Source organism: Chlorocebus sabaeus, chromosome 1, assembly GCF_047675955.1.
Source record: "Chlorocebus sabaeus isolate Y175 chromosome 1, mChlSab1.0.hap1, whole genome shotgun sequence".
Taxonomy (NCBI): Eukaryota; Metazoa; Chordata; class Mammalia; order Primates; family Cercopithecidae; genus Chlorocebus; species Chlorocebus sabaeus.
Genome location: NC_132904.1, coordinates 46222368 through 46235259, shown reverse-complemented (window position 1 = coordinate 46235259; position 12892 = coordinate 46222368). Strand labels below are relative to the sequence as shown.

Genomic DNA, 12892 nt, shown 5'->3' with positions numbered 1-12892 from the left:
TTTTTTTTGAGATGGAGTTTCACTCTTGTCACCCAGGCTGGAGTACAATGGTGCCATCTTGGCTCACTGCAACCTCTGCCCAGGTTCAAGTGATTCTCCTGCCTCAGCCTCCCGAGTAGCTGGGATTACAGGTGTCCATCACCATGCCCAGCTAATTTTTGGATTTTTAGTAGAGACAGGGTCTCACCATGTTGGCCAGGCTGGTCTCGAACTCCTGACCTCAGGTGATCCAACTGCCTCAGCCTCCCAAAGTCCTGGAATTACAGGCGTGAGCCACTGTGCCTGGCCTCCTTTGAGTTTAAAAGCCAGTATTTCTTTCAAAGTTTTCTTTTAGACATGGGGTCTTGCTATGTTGCCCAGGCTGGATTCAAATCCCTGGGCTCAAACAATCCTTCAGCCTCAGCCTGCCAAGTAGGAGGTACTATATAGGTGTATGCCACAGCACCTAGCTCAGTATTTCTTTAAATTCTCCTACATAAACTTGTGATGCAGGCTGAATTGGTCTATACTCATTCCCTAGAAAATGTACCTAATTTTCCTGATACTGGCTTTTGCTCAAATTCTCACTGCACTTACCACATGTTTGACAAACATCTGCTTAACTGTCTACATCAAACATATTATGAGCTCTAGGGGAGCAGGGATTATTTGTTTCTTTTTTTTTTTGAGACGGAGTCTTGCTCTGTGCCCCAGGCTGGAGTGCAGTGGTGCGATCTCAGCTCACTGCAAGCTCCGCCTCCCGGGTTTACGCCATTCTCCTGCCTCAGCCTCCCGAGTAGCTGGGACTACAGGCGCCCGCCACTGCGCCCGGCTAATTTTTTGTATTTTTAGTAGAGACGGGGTTTCACTGTGTTAGCCAGGATGGTCTCGATCTCCTGACCTCGTGATCCGCCCGTCTCGGCCTCCCAAAGTGCTGGGATTACAGGCTTGAGCCACCGCGCCCGGCTGGATTATTTGTTTCTTACTCATCTTTCCACCTCCAAGATCTAGTTGCATAGCAATTAGAACATTTCCCCCAACTTTCTGCCAGTCCAAATCTCCCCAATCCCAAAAGAACCAGCAACTATCTCAATCCTAATCAGCTGAAAGCAATCTCTGTCTCTACCCAACTTTGAGTCCTCCCTGTCTGGGCCACTCTCTTGGCATTAATCACATAGTGTCTCCTCACTCTCTTGTCATGAATGACTGTTTACATATTGCATGTGTTTTTTTATCTGAACTTTAAGCTGCTTCTGACCAAGTAGAGTCTTCCATTTCTATCAATCCCTTGCAGCAGTTCTTAAATGCTAGGCTAGGTGCCTAAGCATAACCTGGGAAGCTTAATAAAAATGCAGATTAGCCCATGTTCTGAAGATTTTACTTAAATATATAAGGGGAAATAGCTTTCCAGGAATGCAAACCCCCAGATGATTCTGATGCACAGCCAGGTTTGGCTAGCATTGCTCCACAGACAACTAAGTTCCTTATACCTAGCACTCAAAAATCTTTGTCTGACTCTTCAAGTCTTCCCTTACAAGTTGATGATTTAATAAGGGAAGAAGATTATAAAGAGAATTAGAAAGAACTTTAAGCATGATTATACAAAGTTATAAATTACAAGGTTAAGGATCAGGATAGGACAGGTGCGGTGGCTCATGCCTGTAATCCCAGCACTTTGGGAGGCCGAGGTGGGTGGATCATGAGGTCAGGAGTTCGAGATCAGCCTGGCCAACATGGTGAAACCCCGTCTCTACTAAAAATACAAAAAAATTAGCAGGGCATGGTGGCACGTGCCTGTAATCCCAGTTACTCAGGAGGCTGAAGCTAGAGAATCGCTTGAACCTGGGAGGCGGAGGTTGTAGTAAGCTGAGATGGCGCCACTGCACCCCAGCCTAGGTGACCGAGCGAGACTCCGTCACAAAAAAAAAAAAAAAAAAAAAAAAAAGCATCAGGATAAAAATTCATTTGACAATAATGAATTCAACAAACCCCTACTAAGGTCCTGTTATATCACAGGTAATATGTTAGGCCCTAAGAAAACAAAAGTGAACATGATATTGTCCCTACTCTATATATCACACAATGTAGCACAAGGGTTAGTAAGGAGACCTTCAAAATGAGACTGCCTGGTTCAAATATGAGCTGTCCCACTTAGACATTAGCATAATGGTAAAGTTTCCTCCCATGCCAAGAACTCGGTCCACATCTGTGTTATAAGGACACAAGCCTCTCACCTCTTTCCCATTTCTATAGGTAGCCCAGAAAAAACTATATCCTTCCTGCTAAGCCAAGGTCTACAACCTAAACCAAAGGCTGGTCACAGTTATACTAAGGGATGATCAAATCAAGTATGTCAAAAGACCCAGTAAATAATATTTCATGCTTTAATATACTACTGTTCTCGGATGAGGCTAATGTTATGATGAATGAAATATGAACTCATTTTAAAACACTGCTGATTATTTAAAATACTGAAAGACCAGGTAACTCTGTATGAAATAATGATGTGTAAATACTGTGGAGAGCTATTGAAATATTCTAGCTACTCTATCAGTCTGAATATACTGAAGACACTACACATATTTTCATTTATCTGGTATATCATTAAACCATTCTCACAGTACTAAAAATTATTGAATATACTCTTTTCAAATTATTTTTTAATATGACCCAAAATTTTAGAAATTTGTGTTCTCTCATACTAATGATAATGACCATTAATCTAGAAAACTGTGCTAAGATGATAGCTATTAAAAATCTTCCTGAAGGCTGGGTGTGGTGGCTCACACCTATAATCCCAGCATTTTGGGAGGCCAAGGTAGGTGGATCACTTGAGGCCAGGAGTTTGAGACCAGCCTGGACAACATGGTGAAACCCCGTCTCTACTAAAAATACAAAAATTAGCCAGGCCTGGTGGTGTGCACCTGTAATCCCAGCTACTCAGGAGGCTGAAGCAGGAGAAGCACTTGAACGGGGGAGGCAGAGGTGGCAGTGAGCTGAGATTGCACCACTGCACTCCAGCCTGAACAACAGAGCAATACTGTCTCAAAAAATAAAAATAAAAATAAAAAAATTAGGCTGGGCATGGTGGCTCACGCCTGTAATCACAGCACTTTGGGAGGCTGAGGTGGGCAGATCACCTGAGGTCGGGAGTTCAAGACCAGCCTGACCCACATGGTGAAACCCCGTCTCTACTAAAAATGCAAAATTAGCCAGGCATGGTGGTGCATGCCTGTAATCCCAGCTACTTGGGAGGCTGAGGCAGCAGAATGCTTGAACCTGGGAGGCAGAGGTTGCAGTGAGCCGAGATCGTGCCATTGCACTCCAGTCTGGCGAAAGAGCGAGACTCTATCTCAGAAAAAGAAAAAAAAAGTTGGTCAGGCATGATGGGGCATGCGTATAGTCCCAGCTACTCAGGAGGCTGAAGCAGGAAAATCCCTTGAACCCGGGAGGCGGAGGTTGCAGTGAGCTATCATCTTGCCACTGCATTCCAGCTTGGACAACAGAGTGAGCCTCCATCTCGAAAAAAAAAAAAAAAAATTCCTATGTTCTTTTGGAGGGGAAAATCCCAATGAATGAATTCATAGTAACTTTGGGCATTATGTTTCAGTCAATGAATAGACTGAAATGGTGAAATGTGTAGATTTTTAAAGTGTTAAACAGGGATACTCATATTTAAACAATGTAGGAAATCACTGCTCAGTTCAGGCGCATGGTTTAATCATTACTGCTGCAGTGAGCTGGGTTTTGGAGTTCTATAAAGAATGCTGAGGCCGGGCACAGTGGCTTACGCCTATAATCCGAACACTTTGGAGGCTGAGGCGGGCGCATCACCTGAGGTCAGCAGTGAGCCAAGATTGTGCCAGTGCACTCCAGCCTGGGTGACAGAGCAAGACTCTGTCTCAAAAAAAAAAAAAAAAAAAAAAAGAATGCTGAGACTATCAAAGATTTACTATATGTGGTAAACTAAGGCCATGAACTTGGTATGTTATGCCTATCTTTAGAAAGGGTTGTCTACAAAACAAATGGTAGGTCTATTGATAAAATTTCACAGTAAGAGAAAAAAAATGATACAATACAAATTGCAGACATCAACACCAGGAGCATAAAGAATAATGAGTGATCTGGCAAAAGGGTTACTCTTGAAGGTTTCCTAGGGAGAAGGTGACTCAGGCTATAAGGAACTAAGAAGAGCAAGTAAGGCAAGTTGAGGCTAATGAGACTTATTTACCTGGATTAAGCAGAAGGGAGGAAAGCTGGTGATGAAATCAATGATTCTCAAATTCAACACAGTGAACTTCAAACTTCTTAAGAGGCAGGATCTCACTATGCTGCCTAGACTGGTTTTGAACTAATGGGCTTAAATGATTCTCCAGCCCCAGCCTCTGGAGGAGCTGAGAGTAGAGGCACACATCACAGTGCCCAGCTCACGAATTGTGTTATGAGAGATGTTTTATATCATAACCTGATACACAAGATATGTGTAGGGATATATGTAAATGCCACAAAAACACTGCAAAAAACACCTTTACCATACATGCTGACATTTTTTCTATCAGTTCATTTTTTATAAAATGCTGCTCATAATCCATCCACTATCCTAATTTCACAATCTACTATTTTATCACTACTCACAATTTGAAAAATATTGCTTTTAATGAATATAAAAACTACTTGAGAAACCTGTCTAACCTGTAGATTCCCAGGTTTGACCTCTAGAAATTCAAGATCTGTAGGCTTGGGGAAGAAGCTAGAGATCTATAATTTTAACAAGCACCTCAGGTGATTCTGATCCAAGTGATCAAGCCAACGGCACAGTGGCTCATACCTGTAATCCCAGCACTTTGGGAGGCTGAGGCAGGTGGATCACCTGAGGTCAGGAGTTCGAGACAACATGGCGAAATCCCATCTCTACTGAAATACAAAAATTAGCTGGGAGTGGTGGTGCACACCTTTAATCCAAGCTACTCAGGAAGCTGAAGCAGGAGAAGCACTTGAACCCAGGAGGTGGAGGTTGCAGTGAGCTGAGATTGCACCATTGCACTCCAGCCTGGGTGACAAGAGCGAAACTCCGTCTCAAGAAAAAAAAAAATTAGCTGGGTGTGGTGGCACACACCTGTAATCCCAGTTACTCAGGAGGCTGGGGCACAAGAATCGCTTGAACCTGGGAGGCAGAGGTTGCAGTGAACCGAGATCATGCCACTGCACTCCAGCCTGGTTGACAAAGTGATTGTCTCAAAAAAAAAAAAAAAAAGTGATCAACCCATAAACCGTGTCTTAAGAACCACTGTCTATTGAACTAATTTTATTTTGCTCCATTATGTCAACAATGACTTAGTTTTTCTTTACAATTATTTTTCTCTATACACACACACACCTACCTGCACACATAAACATTTACACTTGTATATGCACAGGCTATTTCTAGAATGAATCATAAGAAATTGGTAACAGATGTACGTTTGAAACTCCAACTCAGTCTCTTACTGTGTGACCTAACTCAAAATCTGAGTCTTACTTGCTTCATCTATAAACTGGAGTAAGAGAAGTAACAGAGTATGAATACATGTATTCCCTTAAAAAATGGTAGCTATGGCCAGGCAGTGGCTCATGCCTGTAATCCCAGCACTTTGGGAGGCCAAAGCGGGCAGATAATTTGAGGTCAGGTATTCAAGACCAGCCTGGCCAATATGGTGAAACCCCATCTCTACTAAAAATACAAAAATTAGTTGGGTGTGGTGGTGCACGCCTGTAATCCCAGCTATTCGTAGGCTGGGGCAAGAGAATCACTTGAACCCAGGAGGTGGAGGTTGCAGAGAGCCAAGATTGCACCACTGCACTCCAGCCTGAACGAGTGAGACTCGGTCTCAAAAAAAAAAAAAAAATTAGGCTGGGCACAGTGGCTCACACCTGTAATTCCAGCACTTTGGGAGGCCAAGGTAGGGGGATCACGAGGTCAGCAGATCGAGACCATCCTGGCTAACATGGTGAAACCCCGCCTCTACTAAAAATACAAAAATTCAGCCAGGCATGGTGGCACGTGCCTGTAGTCCCAGCTACTCGGGAGGCTGAGGCAGAAGAATCGCTTGAACCTGGAAGACAGAGGTTGCAGTGAGCTGAGAAAGCGCCATTGCACTCCAGCCTGGGTGGCAGAGTGAGGCTTCGTCTCAAAAAAAAAAAAAAAAAAAATTAGCCAGGCATGGTGGAGTGCTCCTGTAATCCCAGTTACTTGGGAAGCTGAGGCAGGAGAATAGCCTGAACCCAGGAAGCGGAGGTCGCAGTGGGCCGAGATTGTGCCACTGCACTCCAGGCTGTGTATCAGAGCAAGACTCTGCCTCAAAAAAAAAAAAAAAGAAAATCATTCATATGATGGAATATTATGTATGAACCTTTTCAAAGAAATAGAGTTACTTAGAGCTATATGTACTGTTAATAAAGATCTTCAAAAATGTAGAATTAATTCCTTAATAACTTAAAGATCAAATTACCATATAATCTAGCAATTTTACTTTTGGATATATATCCAAAAGAACCAAAAAGAGGCATTAAAAAAACTGGTACATGAATGTTCATAGTAGCAGTAGTTACAATAGTGAAAAAGTGCAACCCAATATCCATTAACCGATAAATGGATAAATAAAATGTGGTATACCCATACCAAGAAACATTAGCCACAAAAATGAATGATGCACCGACACATGCCACAGTATGTATGTACCTTGAAAACATTATGTGAAGTGACACAAAAGTCACATACTATCTGATTCCATTTATATAAAATAGCTAGTAGAGGAAAATCCACAGAACAGACAGATTAGTAGTTGCCAGAACCTGGGAGAAGGGAAAATGGAGAGTAATTGCTCAATGTGTACAGAGCTTCTTTTTGGGGTGGTGAAAATGCTGGAAATTAGTGGTGATAGTTGCACAACATTGTGAATGAGTACCTAAAGTCACCAATGGTAAATTTTATGTTATATGTATTTGAGCACAATAAAAAGATAAAAAGATTTAAACATATATACTGTTATATGCAAAAGCAAGTGCAAAATCAATTCCCTCAGTCTGACTCCTGAAGCAACTACTCTTTATAGTTTCTTTTTTTTTTTTTTTCTTGAGACGGAGTTTCACTCTTGTTGCCCAGGCTGGAGTGCAATGGCACAATCTCAGCTCACTGCAACCTCCGCTTACCGGGTTCAAGTGATCTTCCTGCCTCAGCCTCCTGAGTAGCTGGGATTATAAGTACCCACCAACACACCTGGCTAATTTTCTGTAGTTTTAGTAGAGATGGGGTTCCACCATGTTGGCCAGGCTGGTCCTGAACTCCTGACCTCAGGTGATCCACTCGCCTCAGCCTCTCAAAGTGCTGGGATTACAGGCATGGGCCACCGCACCCAACGTCTTAACAGTTTCTTAGTATTTCTCTAGATTGTCTGTATATACACAAGCATAACTGTATATGTATGTATGTATGTATCCATATATAAATTTTCATGCTCATATGTATGTATGTATATCCCTCCCCAAAATGTTATAGTAGTTATTTAAAAAGACATCAGATGATCAGTCAGCTGCAATCATCTATGTGTGTTATGATGGGGCATTACTAAAATTTCCAAATGAGCTTTAATTCCCCAAATTATTAATGTACTTCTCCATATCACAGAATATATTCATGAGAAGTCAGTTAACATTACATTTAAAATTACTTCATCTAAGGATGGGCACAGTGGCTCATGCCTGTAATCCCAGCATTTTGGGAGGCCAAGGAGGGAGGATGGCTTGAACCCAGGAGTTCAAGACCAGCCTTGGCAACATAGGGGGACCCTGCCTCTACAAAAAATTAACAAATTAGGGCCGGGCGTGGTAGCTCACACCTGTAATCCCAGCACTTTGGGAGGCTGAGTGGAGAGATCACGAGGTCAGGAGATCAAGACCATCCTGGCTAACACGGTGAAACCCTGTCTCTACTGAAAACACAAAAGATTAGCCGGGCGTGGTGGCGGGCACCTGTAGTCCCAGCTACTCGGGAGGCTGAGGCAGGAGAATGGTGTGAACCCGGGAGGCGGAGCTTGCAGTGAGCCGAGATCATGCCACTGCACTCCAGCCTGGGCAAAAGTGCAAAACTCTGTCTCAAAAAAAAAAAAAAAAATTTGGTGTGGCACATGCCTGTGGTCCCAGCTACTTGGGAGGCTGAGATGGGAGAATCACTTGAGCCTCGTAGGTCAAGGCTTCGGTGAGCCATGATTCTGCCACTGCCCTCCATCCTGAGCAACAGAGTGAGACACTGTCTAAAAAAAAATAAACAAATAAAATTACTTCATCTAATAGTAATTAAATTAAATGCTATCAGAAATATACAACCAAGCTGGGTATGGTGACATGCACCTGTAGTCCTAGATACTTTTGAGGCTGAGGTAGGAGTACTGCTTAAGGCTAGGAGTTTAACACCGCCCAGGGCAAGAGAGCAAGACCCTGTCTCTGCAAAAATGAAAATAAATTAGCCAGGCATGGTGGCACATGCCTGTAGTCCAAGCTACTTAGGAGGCTGAGGTGGGAGGATCGCTTGAACCCAGGAGTTTGAGGTTATAATGAGCTATGATGGCACCACTGCACTCCAGCTTGGACCACAGAGCAAGACCTTGTCTCTTTAGAAAAAAAAAAAAAAGAAAAGTACAACCACAATTAATAAGGGGAACAAGAATGAAAGTTACCCCAAGATGATACACACTCATTCAACATTCAACAGATAACTACTGACTCCTTACTTGGTGGCAAGCACCATATACTACACATCTATTCCAAGGATTCTAGTCTTTCAATTATCTGAAGCAATAACTATTGACGGTTAATAAGATACACAGGAAGGAACAATTTCTTCAGGTCCTACGTGGTCTCACAACCTCACAACCTCTAGAGTCCATATACTAAAGAGTCTCCTAAAGTGATTTAGAAGAGTTAGGAAGTCCCTTAAGAACTTTAGTACCTGAAAATCACAGGTACAAGAGAATATCCAGTTCCCCAAAGAACTTTTACATGAGACCTATAAAAAAGATCCTTAAAGCAACTATGGTACTCTTTCCCGAGAAGGAAAATGAACTCATTGTATCCTACAGGCAGCCGAAGGCTTACTAAAACTTTTACACCTAACTTTTACAACTGATAGGTATAACTTCAACTTTTCTGACTACATTCCTTAGTTTATTAAGGCTTGTGATACTGTATGTCTTTATATATTATTTGGAAAATATTGTCAAGAAATAAAGGGGACCTAAGGAAAGGCAAAGGGAAGCCAGATAACTATAGCATGTTATAATCTGACCTCACCCGTAACTTGGTAGAAAGGCTTTGGGAAATGTTTCTTCTAGTTCAGTGGCCTTTTTTCTTTTTTTTTGGATCATGCATCCTTGGTAAAATATTTTCAACCCCACATCCCCAAATATGGTATTTACCTACATAAATACGTCTATACTAATATGTTGTGTACATTATAAAATACATGCAAATTTTTAAATTAAAAAACGAGATAGGGCAGGGTGCAGTGGCTCATGACTGTAATCCTAGTACTCTGGGAGACTGAGGTGGGCAGATCACTTGAGTCCAGGAGTTCAAAACCAGTCTGGGCAATAAGGCAAATCCCATTTCTACTACAAATACAAAACTTAGCCAGGCATGGTGGGGCATGCCTGTAGGTCCAGCTATTTGGGAAGCAGAGGTGAAAGGATAGCTTGAGCTGGGGAAGTGGAGGTTCCAGTGAGCTGAATCATGCCACTGCACTCACACCTGGGTGACAGAGTGAAATCCCGACTCAAAAAAAAAAAAAAGAGAGATAGAAAATTTAATATTTCAAATGTTATTGATGTAGAAAATCTTTTTATTATTAAAATTTATTTTAACAATGTATTTTTAGTGCAATGAATGTAAACTGAAATTTTTTCTTTCTTTTTCTTTTCTTTCCTTTTTTTTTTTCAGAGACAGGGTCTCGATATGTTGCCCAGGCTGGAGTATGGTGGCTATTCACAATCACAGTCCTAGTGCACTGCAGCCTTGAACACCTGGGCTGAAGTAATCCTTCTGCCTCAGCCTCCCACATAGCTGGGACTACAGTCATGAGCCACCACACCCAGCTAAAACTTTTTTTCTTATTCTTGGTTTAGCACTTTGCTATATACCAAGAGGTAGGTATTATTTCAACTTTATAGATGAGAAAACTGAAGTTTGCGAGATTATATAATCTGACAAATGTCAGCACTATCATTGCAGAGCAGGGATGCAAACTTCTATCTGTGGAACTCTAAAGCCAATGCTCTTAACCAATATATTCTAAAAAAAAGAGGCAATCAGAGATAAATTTATTTTGAGGTATAAGTCAAAAACAAAGAATAACTCCTTCTGACCAATCTGAATAAATCTGAATTATTTGCTCATTTGATTCCTATTAATATAATCATTTAAAATCCCTGAATGACTCTGGGTAAGTCATTTAACTTATTTCAATCTTAGTTTCCCAATATGTAAAATGAGAGACTTGGACAAGGTGATCTTTAAGGTGCTTTTCAGCATTAACATTCTAGGAGTCAAAAATGAAGAGCTAATAAGGCAAACATCTTTAAGCAGAATAAACAGACCTTTGCTGATCTCCACATTAGGAAGGTTGAAGATTTCAAGGTCCATCGTGGCTCCTTTAGTCCCTTCTGAGAGGTCTAAAAGGACCAGCCTGTCTGCAATGCCCTGTACAGTAAGAGAAAGATTACACTGAACATGGCCAGAGACTCAATTTAAATTCATTCAACAATGAGGACCAAAGGACAATAAACAGGCCTCCTACACTGTCTTTTAGTGTTAAGAAGAATAAGTAACACAGTAGCAGTAAAAGTGACATGCAAGCAAGAAACTATTAATTGTGGCCAGGCTTGATGGCCTGTAATCCCAGCACTTTGGGAGGCCAAGGCGGGTGGATCACCTGAGGTCAGGAGTTCAAGACCAGCCTGGCCAACATGGCGAAACCCCGTCTCTACTAAAAATACAAAAACCAGCCGAGCATGGTGGCACATGCTTATAATCCCAGCTACTCAAGAGGCTAAGGCAAGAGAACTGCTCGAACCCAGGACGAAGAGATTGCAGTGTGCCAAGATCGTGTCACTGCACTACAGCCTGGGCGACAGAGCGAGACTCTATCTCAAAAAAAAAAAAAAAAAAAAAAGAAATTACAAACTTCAATAAGTAATCCTGTAGGCTTGACTACTAAAAGTTCTAACAGGGCTTAACTCACCAGTCACAGATTGCAGGTTTCTTTTGAGACGGAGTTTCACTCGTCGCCCAGGCTGGAGTGCAATGGTATGATCTCGGCTCACTGCAATCTCTGCCTCCTAGGTTCAAGTGATTTTCCTGCCTCAGCCTCCCAAGTAGATGGGATTACAGGCATGCACCACCATGCCCAGCTAATTTTGTATTTTTAGTAGAAACGGGGTATCACCATATTGACCAGGCTGGTCATGAACTCCTGACCTCAGGTGATGCCCTTGCCTTGGTCTCCCAAAGTGCTGGAAGTACAGGTGTGAACCACTGCGCCCGACTCTGCAGGTTTTCTTTTCTTTTCTTTTCTTTTTTCTTTTTTTTTTTTTTTTTGAGGAGGAGTCTTGCTCTGTCACCCAGGCTGGAGTGCAGTAGCACGAGCTCAGCACTGTAACCTCCACCTCCCAGATTCAAGCAATTCTTCTGCCTCAGCCACCTGAGTAGCTGGGATTACAGGCACGTGCCATCACACCTGGCTAATTTTTTACATTTTTGGTAGAGATGGGGTTTCACCATGTTGGCTAGGCTGGTTTCGAACTCCTGACCTCAAGTGATCTGCCTGCCTCGTCCTCTCAAAGTGCTGGGATTACAGGCATGAGCCACCATGCCTGGCCCCTGCAGGTTTCTTTTAATGGGATGAGTTAATAAAGATGACTTGGTGCACTCAATACTTCTGCTATTGCTCTTGATTTATGTTTTCATTTTGATGTTATTTTCATTCCGAAAGAGCTTTTGGGTCTATTTGGGTGTCTTATTTATAGCAGAAAAGTTAAAAAATAATGCCAGCTTTTTCTTTTTCTTTTTTTTTTGAGACGGAGTCTCACTCTGTCGCGCAGGCTCAAGTACAGTGGTGCGATCTTGGCTCACTGCAAGCTCTGCCTCGCGGGTTCACGCCATTCTCCTGCCTCAGCCTCCAGAGTAGCTGGGATTACAGGCGCTTGCCACCATGCCCAGCTAAATTTTTTTTGTATTTTTAGTAGAGACAGGGTTTCACCATGTTAGCCAGGATGGTCTCGATCTCCTGACCTCGTGATCCGCCCGCCTTGGCCTCCCAAAGTGCTGGCATTACAGGCGTGAGCCACCATGCCTGGCCAGCTTTTTCTTAAAAAAAAAAAAAAAGTATAATAGCTATAAAATCTAAAATCAAATCCTATTATCATGCAGTACTGTCCCCAGAGATCTCATGGAAAATACTCCACATGTCTCTAAATAGGATGGCACAGTGGGCAGACTGTAAATAACAGCATAGAAACTCCTAAAAATCAGTTTACCTTTATGGAAGGTCTTTCTCCAAAGTACTAGGAGACTGGAGGATATCTCCTATTTTAGGATTCACGGGCAAAAGTACCCAAAGATCTACCAGACTATCAGGCAGAAAGTATGATGGTTAAGAAAACAACCCTGGCTGGGCATGGTGGTTCACACCTGTAATCCCAGCACTTTGGAAGGACAGATGGGCATAGGTTTGAGCCCAGGAGTTTCAGATCAGCCTGGGCAACATGGCAAAACCCCATCTCCACACACACAAACACACACACGCAAAGAAAGAAAATAACCCTGCTACACTATGGATTAGCTATGCGACACCAGGACAGTCACTGAATTCGGCCTTACTTTATGT

General features: G+C 42.4%; 1 protein-coding gene and 1 long non-coding RNA gene across 8 annotated transcripts in view; one reads left to right on the top strand and one right to left on the bottom strand.

Annotated features, from left to right (window-relative positions):
- The window catches only part of UEVLD (UEV and lactate/malate dehyrogenase domains), a 70026-nt gene that overhangs the window by 20715 nt on the left and 36419 nt on the right, over positions 1–12892 (bottom strand). For all 7 annotated transcript variants that reach the window (XM_073017828.1, XM_008004750.3, XM_073017829.1 and 4 more), the window contains one exon: positions 10605–10707. In XM_073017828.1, the coding sequence (XP_072873929.1) occupies positions 10605–10707 (103 nt within the window). The remainder of the gene's footprint in view (positions 1–10604; positions 10708–12892) is intronic.
- LOC103239125 (uncharacterized) overlaps positions 1–12892 on the top strand; it is a 56099-nt gene that overhangs the window by 23581 nt on the left and 19626 nt on the right. The window lies entirely within an intron of this gene.